This window comes from Scylla paramamosain, chromosome 46, assembly GCF_035594125.1.
Source record: "Scylla paramamosain isolate STU-SP2022 chromosome 46, ASM3559412v1, whole genome shotgun sequence".
Taxonomy (NCBI): domain Eukaryota; kingdom Metazoa; phylum Arthropoda; class Malacostraca; order Decapoda; family Portunidae; genus Scylla; species Scylla paramamosain.
Genome location: NC_087196.1, coordinates 3,350,858 through 3,366,593, shown reverse-complemented (window position 1 = coordinate 3,366,593; position 15,736 = coordinate 3,350,858). Strand labels below are relative to the sequence as shown.

Below are 15,736 nucleotides of genomic sequence, written 5' to 3'. Positions count from 1 at the left end.
TCTCTCTCTCTCTCTCTCTCTCTCTCTCTCTCTCTCTCTCTCTCTCTCTCTCTCTCTCTCTCTCTCTCTCTCTCTCTCTCTCTCTCTCTCACACACACACACACACACACACACACACACACACACACACACACACACACACACACACACACACACACACACACACACACACATTGTCTTAGTGCTCGGCGCTCGAACGGTGATCCAAATTAAAGTTCTGCTTGGAGCTGGCCGTTTTTTTTTTTTTAAGCTAGAGGCCGATAATTGCCCACACGTCTCCTATCAATCCTCTCTTCTGCGGGTCGGCATGAGTGTGCTAAGGCGTCACTCTAAAGATCTGCACTGCCACAGGTATGGGCCTACTAACTAAGCCTCCACAAAACCTGAGGCCGACCACGTAAGCTTCACGGAAGAGTTATGCCCGAAACGAAATGTTTAACGGCAGTTTAGGTCAAGAACGTAAACACACATACACCCACATACACACACAAAGCTAATTAATATAATAGCCACTAAAAGTAAAATTTCAGCATTATCAAGTGAGAGTGATGTCTACTCCTTTTTCTCTCTCCTTTCCTCTTCCCTTCCATGTCCTCTTCTTTCTCCTCCTCCTCCTCCTCCTCCTCCTCCTCCTCCTTCTTCCTTTCTCCTCCTCCTCCTTCACCACCACCTTCTCCATCCCTCCCTGTGTAGACATTTTTGCCACAAGCCACACACCTCATAAGCAACAGATCTTTGCAACACTCAGAGAAGTTCTGTATTGCAGAGTGTTCCAGTGTTTTATCTGAAGCTTACTGGTTAACTGACTTGTTATTAATTCTCCAAAGACTCTCCCAGAACAAGAAAATGATAAACTAAAGAAAAATGAAGCTGTAAATTAACTGCTTAAAAATTAATTCAAATAAAATAGGAAGTTTTAATTCAAGATTTTTGTCTTTTTTCAGCATGCTAATAGACAGGCGACCAAGCTTAAGCGAAACTACATAGTGAAGAAAGCTGTGAAAAGTTTTAATCTATTATCATTATTATTATCGTTATTTTATTTTTTTATTTTTTTATTTTTTTTGAGTGTTGGAAAGCCTTACAAAAAAATATGATCAGTGTGTCTGCAAGGAAGTAAAAAAGTAATGAATTTTTTTTTTGTGTGTGTAATTGTAATGTGCATTGGGTGAGGTTAGAAGGTGGGGATAGGCGAGCAAGATATGAAAGAGAAAAAAAATGAAAAGAATAGACAGGTGAAAGGTAATCTCGAAAAAAAATCAATTATCGTACAAAAGTTATTAAGGTGAGAGAGAAAATTAATAGGCATTAAACAGGTAAAAGATAGTTCAGGTAAATCACACTCGGTGACAAGAGTTCAAGTGAGAAAAATACCTGTTGTTTACTAATTAAGTGAGAGGATTAGTGCATACCAATCGACAAACAGAGTGGCTGAGGTCAGGAAACCAGGTGAAGCTAGGTGAGAAAACGTAATGAAGCAAGGCAACTATTAGTTTAATTATTTAAACAGGTGAAGTGCAATTAATTGACAAATCAAGCACGTATAAGTTTAGATGATCATACCAAATGAGACTTAAAAAAGAAAAAAAAATTACTCAGTGTGTTGGAACATGGTGCAGTGATGCCACCACGTGGGGGACACGTCAACATGGTAACACTGCTACTGGTCGACACTCTCGTCCGCTGATTGGCCAAAGTATTCTCGTCTTTTGTGAGACGTGCGCTGTTTGGAGATTATATTCTTAATATTATATTGATTTGTAAGATACTGGATTACAGTGGTGATCCCGGAATCTGAATGTCCCATTGTTCGAATAAATTGGAATCCAAACTTTTTTTTTTTTTCGATAAAATTTTGCCCTAAAATTCGAACACATTTTCAGAAACTGAACACCAACGTAGCGTATAAACATAAAAAAAAAGAGAATAATGCAAGAATAATAAACAGAATAAAAACAAACAATCCTAAAACATAAACAAACAACATCACACAATATTAACAAGACAACCGCAGGGCGACGAAAACTCGCCCAGTTCCTTTGCATTTCTGGAACCGTTACAGAGAGTGAATCAAGATGGCGGCTGGCAATGAGTGAGTGATTACAATTGCCTTGTTGTTAATAAGATTAATTAGAGACGTCGCAGTGAGCGTTTTGATACCAGATAGCGCCAGAATTTTTAATTCTCGCCGGAAAATAAATACTTTTTGGGGCAAGGTTTTACAAGCTTACAAAGGTGTATCGTTGCACAGTAATGCGTCTGAATTTTAAGTCAATTAATTTCGTGATAACTGACAGCACATGACATTGTTTGAGCCTCTATTCATAATTTCAGATGATATTCTTAAAAGAGCCTATAAGTGTATCAAGGCAGGCAATCTGTAATTTTCTACTGACCTCAATGGAAGTATACTAATATATACTTGCATTTTCATGTACTAAACAACAGGCAAATCCATTTAATGTAAAGAAAATATAATTTTGTATCAGAGACTTTATTTTTGCGGTACGATCACTATCCTCGGGTACTTGGGCAGCGAGCAAACCAAAACACAGACACTCGACTACCCTGCACAATGGATACATCACCGCCACAATCATGGACTACAGCGGAATCAAGAAAATTCTTGAAAGAACGAGCTATATCCTATTCTGGATATAGTAAAGCAAAGTAAAGGCCTTTGTATCGGCAGAACTGAGAGGCTATTGTTTACACTTTACACTCCTTCCTAACGGCGCGCGGCGCTTTCTTTAACTGAAGAATCATGATCAAGATAAGTACGTCGTACGTCCGCCAGCGGTGCTGTTCTTTTTTTTTTATTTCACTGATTTCATATACAGGACGTGTCAGTGATATCTGATATTTTTCAACATTCCCAGATAAAATGCACAAGCCGAAATCAACATCCTTTTATTTTTACTGTTCATACTTACTTAAAAAAAAAAAATAATTACCTATTTTAGTTTTATTTTATAATTCAATTAACAAAGCCTTATCATACACCAGTAAGTATGAATATTAATATTAAGGGTTATGTTTTTAATTTTAGATACACTTGTGCAGCAATTCATGCTGTACTTTTCCTGCACATCGATTTCAAATTTAGCTAAGACACCCCTTTGCCCCAGGAAATCGGAGACAATTAAAAATGCTGGCGCTGATAGGTATCTACCAGCCTCACTGCGACGTCTCTAATTGGTAAAACTTTTTATCATACCGCAGTTTTACTTTTGTCACTTAATAATGCTGCCTTAAAATCGTTATGTTATTGCTTCAGACAATATTGGTACACAACATGCACAATACCACTTGTGTGTTGCCTCGCCTGTCATACTGAGCACATACAACAGCGAATTTTTGTGATTGCAATATACATACTTTTTATGAGATTTTTGTTAAGGTCGGTATGTTCTAGGCAACATCAGTACACAACATGTACAATACCACTCGTCTGTTGCCTCGTCTATCGTACTGAGCCCATACAGGAGTGAATTTTTTGTGATTGCGCATGCATACTTTTTTAAGAGGTTTTTGTTTATTTACTACTTGAACTAAGTATGAATATACACTTCATTGATAAAGAGTTTAGATTACTGTCTGAGGTAGTGAGTCTTGAGTTCCAGAAACGGACTGATTAACTTTCCATTATTTTTTATGGAAAAAAAAGTTTCGGAATACGAACTTTTTCGCAATCTGAACAGCCCCTTTAAACGAATTAGATTCTGATTCCAAGCCACCACGGTATTTGAATTTGCACAGTCTGGTTGCTTACAAACAAATATTAATTTTGATACAAATACAAAATCAACTTCCTGCACATTAAAACAAGATAGAAAAAAAAATGTTTGGGCCAATCACCAGATGACAGCATCAGCCAGTGGTAGCATTACTATGTTAGCGTACTATCAAGTGATGAAATTACTCCACCACACTCCACCACACTAACTATATGTGATATAAATTAGCCAGGTAAAAAACTTTGTGAAAAAAAGGCAATTATAGGTATAGGCTAGATAATTAAGAAAGATGAACGAGAGGTTAAAGTAAAGTGAAACGAGCAGGTGAAAAGTTGCTAGATAATTAAGGTGATTAAGGGCAGGTGAAAGGTGAGGGAGGCGAAAGTGAGGGAGCAATGAGGGAGGGGAGTCCACGTAAAGAGGGAGTATTGGGTGTCAAGGAGGAATCAGTGGGGGAGGGGAGGAGACAGGTCACTTCTTTTAAGACTTACTCAATGGGAATGGGTCGTTAGTGAAATTTAATGACAACTACAACAAGCTGCAGAATTATTCAAGTGTCAACAGTGGTTCTTACATGATGGAGAATGCGCCATCTTGGATCTTTTTACTAAAGCACCTATCATGACACCAAAGAAAGGAACAGACAAATATAGAAGTGGTTATATAAGAATCCAAGACTGCTCATAAGCTCCTTTTCTTCTTTTTAACAAACAAAAATTACTTGCTTCTTTTTCACTCTGTCTATTTTCTAGTTTTAAGCTGAATTTAACTTTATATTTCTCTAGTTCATTCTCTCTACGCTAGCATTGCTCTAGCCAGTAGCAGTACAAAACTATTCTGTTACGAGACGTCTACAGAAACCAAACAGGGCAAAATATTTACGTGTGTGTGTGTGTGTGCGTGTGCGTGTGCGTGTGTGTGTGTGTGTGTGTGTGTGTGTGTGTGTGTGTGTGTGTGTGTGTATGTTAACTGTGTATTGGACTACATTTGCACACACACACACACACACACACACACACACACACACACACACACACACACACACACACACACACACACACACACACACACACACACACACACACGCGCGCGCACACAAACAAACAAACAAACAATATGCACTCATGCGCGTGTATACACACACACACACACACACACACACACACACACACACACACACACACACACACACACACACACACACACACACACACACACACTGAAACAATCAAACAGATAAACAAACAAGCAAAAATGCACTGTCTGGTGGTGGTTGTGGTGGCAATGGTTGTGGTGGTGATGGTGGTTGTGGTAGCAATATTGGTAGCAGTAGTAGTAGTAATAGTAGTAGTAGTAGTAGTAGTAGTAGTAGTAGTAGTAGTAGTAGTAGTAGTAGTAGTAGTAGTAGTTGTTGTAATGGCAGTAGTAGTAGGAGTAGTAACGTAGGTAGGAAACAATAACAGTAGAAGTAAATGAAATCACTAAGAAAGAAAAAAGTAGTAGTAGTAGTAGTAGTAGTAGTAGTAATAGTAGCAATAGCAGCAATAGTAGTATTAGCCAAAGTAGTAGTAGTAGTAACTGTAGTAGCTGTTCTGAGAGAGTCTTAAAAAAGTCTACACCGGTGGCAGGGGGAGAATGGAGTATCTGACGGGGCAGGGTGAGGTGAGAAGAAGGAGGAGGAGGGGGAGGAGGGGTCCCCTTGACTCCTACCTTGTGGTGAGGGTGTGGAGTTCCCTGGACAGCTGATGAGGAGGTTATGTTAAGCTTAAGGTAATGGATAAATATAGCGGGCCGTGCACCCAACGGTATAACCAGGGAAGGTTAGGTTCCCACTCCCAGGTGAAGGCGTCGTACCTGCCGAAGGAACAGGTGTGTTATAGGTGCGTTAGGTAATGGTAGGGAGACCTGAAGAAGGGCTGTTGGTTTAGGGGGAGGGACAAAGGATAGTTGTGTAAATTTGAGAATTCGGAAAAGAAGGTGTATGTGTGTGTGTGTGTGTGTGTGTGTGTGTGTGTGTGTGTGTGTGTGTGTGTGTGTGTGTGTGTGTGTGTGTGTGTGTGTGTGCGCGCGCGCACGTGTGTGATGGGCTAGGTTAAGGTAAAGGTGTGGAATGTACCGAGAAGAGTGTAGTGCCAGGTATGGCCAGGAATGAATGTAGTCAGATGAAGTTCAGCAAGAAAACAGGAGAACTGAATGTTGCAGTGCTGGAATGACTGCATGTCTTGGCTTATAACACGACGAATTTTCTTCCCTATGAATATTTCTCAAAAAAAAATAAATAAATAAAATAAAAAAATAAAAAAATAAATAAAAAATAAATAAATGAATGAATAAATAAATAAATAAATAAATAAAAATAAATAATCAAATAAATAAATAACTTTCTTAGACGATGTAAATAAGTAATGTTATACAGGACTCCCGGGACAGGTGTGGGTAGGTAATGGAGGCTTGGTGCAGGTGTGGGATGAAGGAAGACAGGTATAAGGAATGAGGGAAAGACACACATGTGAGATGAGTAGATGTGGCTTGGAACAGGTGAGAGAGAGACCTTAAGGCAAATATATGAATAGGGAGAAAGAAGGAAACGTGAATGTAAATGTGTTGGTATGTAGAGGTAAAAGTTACCCTCCATTAATAGGTTTGGAGTCAGCAAACACACGCAGATGTAGACAAGCTATGAGAGGGACCTTTTAAACAAGTGTGTGTTTGAAACTGGTGTACGTAAAGTATATGTGTGAAGGAGAAGGCGCACATCCTCTCCCTCCCCCGTTTAGACCTACAAAACTAAACAAAGTAAAGCAAGCAACTGGGATTTTTCTGCTATCTACTTTAAACAAAATTTTCTAGTAATTGAAACACCACACATCAGAAAGAGAAAGAGGGGAGAGAAAAAAATAGAGACAGAAGTAATTACAGGTGTACTTTGACCTCACCTGGAAATGGATGTAGGCAGTAGTAGTGTGACTTATCAGTGTGTGTGTGTGTGTGTGTGTGTGTGTGTGTGTGTGTGTGTGTGTGTGTGTGTGTGTGTGTGTGTGTGTGTGTGTGCGTGTGTGTGTGTTGGCTCTCACCTGGGGGATTGACTGAGGTGTGCTGAGGTGCTCCAGGATAAGGTGGAGGTTTTTCTACCATGACACTTCCAAAGGTGCCATTTGTCCCCATTGTGCCGCCGACCTCTACTGTGGGGCGAGGGAAGGGTTAGTGCAGGGGGACATGATTGCTGGCCTTTCATCATACACACACACACACACACACACACACACACACACACACACACACACACACACACACACACACACACACACACACACACACACACACACACACTAGGACAGCATTTATGATATATTTTTATACTACAAATTTGTACACTTTTATGAGATGTGAACTAAGAAGTGTACAAGAAGTGTACTAATGTACATTTTTACATTAGTATACTTCTTACATATTAGTGTTTTCCTCATATATCATTATTATTATTATTATTATTATTATTATTATTATTATTATTATTATCATTATCATTATTATTATCTTTATTATATTTATTATCATTAGTTATAGTAGTATTAGGAATACTAGTAGTAGTAGTAGTAGTACCTAACTACTCTGACTATGGAATATTCTTCAAATTCCTAACGTCTAAAGTGAGCACATCCTAACTCACTTCCTTTTCGCGAAGATCTCCATTCCTGGAGATCTCCGGCTTTTAAATGTGTTACCCTTCACAACCTAGAATAAATAATGCAGCACCCAACCCGTATCCCTGACTACCATAGAAACACTCTGAACATTCTTGACCTTTTCCTAACATTGAATCCTCCTGCTTGTTCTGACACTATTCTCTCTGCTGGGCTCTTCCGATCATAACCTGGTATCTGTACCTTGTCCTATAACACCAATTTCTTCTGCCTTTCCTTACTGAGTCTTGGTCATCCTCTTTTAGAGATTTTGGTGAAACTTTTGCTGTGGCCTTAGACATATCAAAAGCTTTTGATAGAGTCTGGCACGAAGCTTTGATTTCCAAACTACCCTCCTACGACTTCTATCCTTTCTCTGTAACTTCATCTCAAGTTTTCTTTCTGACCATTCTATTGCTGCTGTGGTAGACGGTCACTGTTCTTCTCCTAAATCTAGTAACACTGGTGTTCCTCAGGGTTCTGTCCTGTCACCCACTCTCTTATTATTCATCAATGATCTTCTACACCAAACTTCTTGTCTTATCCACTCCTACGCTGATGATACCACCCTGCACTTTTCCACATCTTTTCATAGATGTCCAACCATTCAGGAAGTAAACATTTCACGCAGGGAAGCCACAGAACGCCTGACTTCTGATCTATCTAGAATTTCTGATTGGGGCAGAGCAAATTTGGTATCCTTCAGTGCCTTGAAAACTCAATTCCTCCATCTATCAACTCGACACAGCCTTCCAGACAACTATCCCCTCTTCTTTAATGACATTCAACTGTCCCCCTCTTCTACACTGAACATCCTCGGTCTGTCCTTTACTTATAATCTAAACAAGAAATTTCACATCTTGTCTCTAGCTAAACTAGCTTCTATGAAGTTAGGCGTTCTGAGACATCTCTGGCAGTTTTTCTCACCACCCCTCAACTGCTAACTCTGTAAAAGGGCCTTATCCGTCCATGTATGGAGTATGCTTCACATGTCTGGGGGGATTCCACTCATACTACTCTTCTAGACAGGGTGGAATCAAAAGTCTCATCAGCTTCTCTCTTCTAATTGACTGTCTTCAGCCTCTCTCTCATCACCGCAATGTTGCATCTCTAGCTGTCTTCTACCGCTATTTTCATGCTAACTGCTCTTCTGATCTTGCTAACTTTATGCCTTCCCACGGCCTTGCTGCACAAGACTTTCTTCTTTCTCTCTCCCTTATTCTGTCCCCCTCTCTGATGCAAGAGTTAATTAACCAGTATTGTCAATCATTCATCCCTTTCTCTGGTAAACTTTGGAACTCTGCCTGCTTCTGTATTTCCACCTTCCTATGACTTGAATTCTTTCAAGAGGGAGGTTTCAAGACACTTATCCTTCAATTTTTGACTAGTGCTTTGGACCCTTTTCTGGAACTGGCATCTCAGTGTTTTTTTTTTTTTATATTGGATTTTTGTTGCCCTTGGCCATTGTCCCTCCTACATAAAAAAAAAAAAAAATCATCTTAGGCAAAGGTGTTATTCTGACTTTCCATGATGTTACTGCTACTGTGTCAGGACTCCGTGTCTGTGTGCTGAGTGTATAATGGAGTTGACTGTGTCCTGCATGGAGGCTTACATTCCTCACTCTTTCTTTCGCCCTAAACCTTCTATACTTTTGCTTAATTCAGACTTTTCTAGTGTTATATATGATAGAAGGGAGGCTGACAAAGTGTCTGTGCCTTCCATCTCTTGAAACTGAAGTGCTTTGCATTTCTGTACAGAATCAACCCAAGACTTCTTCAACTATCCAGAAACATTCTCATTGATGGAAAATGTTAAAATCTTTCCAGATTGAAAACGTGACTTATGATACCTGGCATAAAAAAAGATCTTCAATAATTATAAGTCTTCATATTTTTCTTCTCTGCTTCAACCTCATGGCACCGCTGCCATCTCATCTATCTCTAATGCTGAACTCTTCGCTCAAACCTTTGGTAAAAAATCAACTCTGGGTGATTTAGGTATTCTCTCTCTCTCTCTCTCTCTCTCTCTCTCTCTCTCTCTCTCTCTCTCTCTCTCTCTCTCTCTCTCTCTCTCTCTCTCTCTCTCTCTCATCCACCTGCTGACTATTTCATGCATTCTATTAAGATCCCTCCAAACGATGTATTCCATGTCCTCAGTGGCCTCGTAAGGCTTATGGACCTGATGGGGTCCCTTTTGTTGCTCTCCGTAACTTTGCCTCCGTGTTTGCACCTTGCATGATCGAATTCTTCCAACTGATGTGTCTATCAATGTCTATCTTTCTTTCCTGCTGAAAGTTTGACTACATTCAGCTTGATACTATAAAAAAGTGAACGCTCTAACCCTTCAAATTACCGTCCTATTGCTTTAATATCCTGCCTTTCTGAAAAAAAAAATAAATAAAATAATGATCTATTCCTAATAGGAAAAATCTTAAAAATCCATCACTTTATAACTTTCACTGGTATGGATCTTATTGTGGCCGTTCTACTACTACTATATTTTGACTTTCCTTACTAAATCTTGCTGATCCTCTTTTTGGGATTTTTGTGAAACTTTCTCAATTATCTTAAACATAAAAAACTTTTGGTAGAGTCTGACACAAACCTTTGATGGTCAAACTACCTTCCTACAGCACCCGTCGTTTTACCATTTACTTCATCTCAAACCTCTTTTCTGACCGTTCTAATACTGCTGTGGTAGACAGTCATTGCTCTTCTCCTAAATAATGTGTGTTTCTCAGGGTTGTCTTGTCACCCACTCTCTTCCTATTATTCATCAATATCCTAAGCCAAACTCACTATCCTATTCATTCATATGATGACGTGCCACTCTGGACTTCTCCACATCTGTTCCCAGACATTCAACATTTAAGGAACTGCAAAACTCACACAGGGAGCCCACAGAACTCATGACTTTTAATCTTAATGAAATTTCTGTCGGGGGCAGAGAAGCCACTGTGTTGTTCAGTGCATCAATACCCACTTTTTCGTCTGTCGACTCAACTCAACTTTTCAGATAACTATCCTTTCTTTTTGAATGACAATCAGATTCTCTCTCTCTCTCTCTCTCTCTCTCTCTCTCTCTCTCTCTCTCTCTCTCTCTCTCTCTCTCTCTCTCTCTCTCTCTCTCTCTCTCTCTCTTCTACAATGAATATCTCATTCTGTACTTTACATGCCACTAATATAAACTAGAAATCTTCTCGTCTCACTAAAACAGCTTTCATGAAGGTAGGCGTTCTAAGATAGAGAAAGTAGGAGGGAACAGAAAAGGGGCTATTGTCAGGAGGAGGAGGCAGTAGACACCTGCCAAGACGATAATTACTCACAGTGAAGTCTAAAGCACTGTTCAGGGGATGCTGTGAAATAATTAAACCCAGCTGTGACCTCACTGAACATTTCCCTTTGTGTCTCACAATACAGGGGGGCAGTCACAGCCTGCCCTCTAAAGACAACTCTCTTCCTCCACACAAAACTACAAGCACCTAATAACACACACACCCTTCACTCAAAAATTTAAAAATCATCATGGCGACTCCTACACCAGCCTCGGAGTCCCCATCTGGGGAGAGGACCATAAATGTCCCCAGGTCGGACTGCCTTTCTGTTGACGACCCTAAGTGTGTCTTGACACCCCCCTCAACTTTTTCTTCATTAACTTCTGCAACATTCGTGGTCTAAGATCTAATTTTCAATCTGTAGAACACCACCACCTCCTCTTCTAAACCTCATCTTCTTTTCCTCACTGAAACTCAGGTGTCTGAGGCAACTGACAGTAGCCCCTTTCTGTTCCCTCCTACTTTCTCTATCCTCATTTTCGATCCAAAGCTGGATGCTGCGTTTATGTGCGCAATGACTTAACCTTCTCTCATGCCCACGCTCTTGAATCTTCCGAGTTTTCCACCATCTGGCTATGACTACAGAGTCACTCTCATACTAAATTTATCTGTGCTGTATACCTCTCACCTAACTCCTCTGACTATAAGAAATTCTTTGACTACTTAACTTCCAAAGTGGAGCACATTCTGACCCTCTTCCCTTTTGCAGAGATCTCCATTCTTGGAGACTTTAATTTTAATGTTCACCACCAACTTTGGCTTTCCTCTCCATTCACTGACCATCCTGGTGAACTAACCTTCAACTTTGCTATCCTCCATGACCTAGAGCAATTGGTGCAACACTCTACTCGTATTCCTGACCATCTTGGAGATACGCCCAACATTCTTGACCTTTTCCTGACCTCTAATCCTTCTGCTTATGCTGTCACCCTTTCTTCTCCGTTGGGCTCCTCCGATCACAATCTCATATCTTTATCTTGTCCTATCGCTCGAATCCCTCCTCAGGATCCCCCTAAGCGAAGATGCCTCTGGCGTTTTGCCTCTGCTAGTTGGGGGGACCTGAGGAGGTATTTTGCTGATTTTCCTTGGAATGACTACTGCTTCAGTGTCAGAGACCCGTCTTTGTGTGCTGAGCGCATAACAGAGGTGATAGTGTCTGGCATGGAGGCGTACATTCCTCACTCTTTTTCTCGTCCTAAACCTTCTAAACCTTGGTTTAACACAGCTTGTTCTCGTGCTATACATGATAGAGAGGTGGCCCACAAAAGGTACTTAAGCCTTCCATCACCAGAATCTCATGCACTTTATATTTCTGCCCGGAACCATGCCAAGTCTGTTCTCCAACTAGCCAAAAACTCCTTCATTAACAGAAGATGTCAAAACCTTTCAAGATCTAACTCCCCTCGTGATTTCTGGCATCTAGCCAAAAATATCTCCAATAACTTTGCTTCTTCTTTCCCTCCTCTATTTCAACCAGATGGCACCACTGCTATCACATCTATTTCTAAAGCTGAACTCTTTGCTCAAACCTTTGCTAAAAACTCTACCTTGGACGATTCTGGGCTTGTCCCTCCCTCTCCTCCAACCTCTGACTGCTTCATGCCATGTATTAAAATTCTTCGCAATGATGTTTTCCATGCCCTCGCTGGCCTAAACACTCGGAAGGGTTATGGACCTGATGCTGTCCCTCTTATTGTTCTCCGAAACTGTGCCTCCGTGCTTGCACCTTGCCTAGTCAAACTCTTTCAGCTCTGTCTGTCAACATCTACCTTTCCTTCTTGCTGCAAGTTTGCCTACATTCAACCTGTTCCTAAAAAGGGTGACCGTTCTAATCCCTCAAACTACCGTCCTATTGCCTTAATTTCCTGCCTATCTAAAGTTTTTGAATCTATCCTCAACAGGAAGATTCTTAAACATCTATCACTTCACAACCTTCTATCTGATCGCCAGTATGGGTTCCGTCAAAGCCGCTCTACTGGTGATCTTATGGGTTTCCTTACTGAGTCTTGGTCATCCTCTTTTAGAGATTTTGGTGAAACTTTTGCTGTTGCCTTGGACATATCAAAAGCTTTTAATAGAGTCTGGCACAAAGCTTTGATTTCCAAACTACCCTCCTACGGTTTCTATCCTTCTCTCTGTAACTTCATCTCAAGTTTCCTTTCTGACCGTTCTATTGCTGCTGTGATAGACGGTCACTGTTCTTCTCCTAAATCTATTAACAGTGGTGTTCCTCAGGGTTCTGTCCTGTCACCCACTCTTCTTATTATTCATTAATGATCTTCTAAACCAAACTTCTTGTCTTATCCACTCCTACGCTGATGATACCACCCTGCACTTTTCCACGTCTTTTCATAGACATCCAGCCCTTCAGGAGGTAAACATATCACGCAGGGAAGCCACAGAACACTTGACTTCTGATCTTTCTAAAATTTCTGATTGGGGCAGAGCAAACTTGGTATTGTTCAATGCCTCAAAAACTCAATTCCTCCATCTATCAACTCGACACAACCTTCCAGACAACTATCCCCTCTTCTTCAGTGACACTCAACTGTCCCCCTCTTCTACACTGAACATCCTCAGTCTGTCCTTTACTTATAATCTGAACTGGGAACCACATCTCATCTCTAGCTAAAACAGCTTCTATGAAGTTAGGTGTTCTGAGACGTCTCCGCAAGTTTTTCTCACCCCCCCAGCTGCTAACTCTATACAAGGTCCTTATCCGTCCATGTATGGAGTATGCTTCACATGTCTGGGGGGGTTCCACTCATACTGCTCTTCTAGACAGGGTGGAATCAAAAGCTTTTCGTCTCATCAACTCCTCTCCTCTAACTGACTGTCTTCAGCCTCTCTCTCACCGCCACAATGTTACATCTCTAGCTGTCTTCTACCGTTATTTTCATGCTAACTGCTTTTCTGATTTTGCTAACTGCATGGCTCCCCTCCTCCCGCGGCCTCGCTGCACAAGACTTTCTTCTTTGTCTCACCCCTATTCTGTCCACCTCTCTAATACAAGAGTTAACCAGTATTCTCAATCATTCATCCCTTTCTCTGGTAAACTCTGGAACTCCCTGCCTGCTTTTGTATTTCTACCTTCCTATGACGGATTCCTTCAAGAGGGAAGTTTCAAGACACTTATTCATCAATTTTTGACTACTACTTTGACCCTTTTATGGGACTGGGCATTTCAGTGGGCATTTTTTTTTATTGAATTTTTGTTGCCCTTGGCCAGTGTCCTTCCTACATAAAAAAAAAAAAAAGTCATCACTAGTTTTCTTTAACTCCACCTGGCTGCTAACTCTAAACAGGGTCCTTATTAAACCAGTGATGGAGTTCGCTTCACATGCTCGTACATGTAGAGGGGAAGGGTTACACTCACACATCTCTCTTAAAGGGGGTGGAATCAAAAGCATTTTGCCTCATGAACTCCTCTCCTCTGGCTGTCTTCAGCCTCCATCATTGAGGTAAAGTTTAATTTTTTGTTATCTTCCATCGCTATTTTCATTCTAACTGCTTTTCTGATCTTCTTACTCATAACTGCATGTCACTCCAGTCCTACAGCCTCGCTGCACAAGACTTTTTACTTTCTCTCACCCGTATTCTGTCCACTTCTTTAATGCAAGAATCAAGCAGTATTTTCAATCTTTCATCCCTTTTACTAGTAAATTCAAACTTTCTGCCTGCTTTTGTATTTCTTCCTTCCTATGACTTGAACTGTCCCAAGAGGGATGTTTCAAGACTCTTCTCTGAGTATTTTTGGCCCTGCTTTTGGACTCTCCTCAAAATGATTGGTACTTTCAGTATGCTTTAATTTCCCTATTTTCTGTTGCCCTACGCCAGTGCCCTTCTAACATACAAAAAAGGAAACGCTGTTTTCAGTCAAAGAGCCAGTGCTTATTCCAGTGATGGATACTTCTAGTGATACCGTATGTACATTAAAAAGCAGTAGTAGTAGTAGTAGTAGTGTAGTAGTAGTAGTAGTAGTAGTAGTAGTAGCAGCAGTAGGAGGAGGAGGAGGAGGAGGAGGAGGAGGAGGAGGAGGAGGAGGAGGAGGAGGAGGAGGAGGAGGAGGAGAAGTAGTAGTAGTAGTAGTAGTAGTAGTAGTAGTAGTAGTAGTAGTAGTAGTAGTAGTAGTAGTAGTAGTAGTAGTAGGGGTAAAGTAGTAATAGTAGTAATAGTAGTAGTAGGAGTAAGGTAGTAATAGTACTAGTAGTAGTAGTAGTAGTAGTAGTAGTAGTGGTAGTAGCAGTAGTAGTAGTAGTGGTAGTAGTAGTAGTAGTAGTAGTCGTAGTAATAGTAGTAGTAGTCGTAGTAATAGTAGTAGTCGTAGTAATAGTAGTAGTAGTAGTAGTAAAAGTAGTAGTAGTAAGGATACGGTAGTAGTAGTAGTAGTAGTAGTAGTAGTAGTAGTAGTAGTAGTAGTAGTAGTAGTAGCAGCTGTAGTAGTAGTAGTAGTAGTAGTAGCAGCTGTAGTAGTAGTAGTAGTAGTAGCAGCAGCTGTAGTAGCAGTAGTAGTAGTAGCAGCAGCAGCAGCAGCAGTAGTAGTAGTAGTAGTACGGTAGTAGTAGTAGTAGTAATAGTAGTAGTAGGGATACGGTAGTAGTAGTAGTAGTAGTAGTAGCAGTAGCAGTAGTAGGGATACGGTAGTAGTAGTAATAGTAGTAGTAGTAGTATTAGTAGCAGTAGCAGCAGCAGTAGTAGTAGTAGTAGTAGTAGTAGTAGTAGTAGTAGTAATAGTAGTAGTAGTAGTAGTAGTAGTAATTGCTGCTGTTGTTGTTGATGGTGGTGGTGGTGGTGGTGGTGCATTGCCGTAGTAGTAATAACTTCTTGACAGTTTTATACACACACACACACACACACACACACACACACACACACACACACACACACACACACACACACACACACACACACACACACACATTGTACACAAACAACAAAAATAACAATAATGATAATAAAACCAAAAATTTAACAACAGAAGA

General features: G+C 40.5%; 1 protein-coding gene across 2 annotated transcripts in view; it reads right to left on the bottom strand.

The window, feature by feature from the left end:
• LOC135094781 (uncharacterized) overlaps positions 1–15,736 on the bottom strand; it is a 74,474-nt gene that overhangs the window by 2,588 nt on the left and 56,150 nt on the right. The window contains exons 6-7 of one of the 2 annotated variants that reach the window (XM_063995147.1): positions 6,812–6,919; positions 5,448–5,591 (exon numbers count right to left, since the gene is read on the bottom strand). In XM_063995147.1, coding sequence (XP_063851217.1) covers positions 5,503–5,591; positions 6,812–6,919 — 197 coding nt within the window. In that variant the 3' untranslated portion in view covers positions 5,448–5,502. The remainder of the gene's footprint in view (positions 1–5,447; positions 5,592–6,811; positions 6,920–15,736) is intronic. The other variant, XM_063995146.1, reaches the window with a different exon arrangement.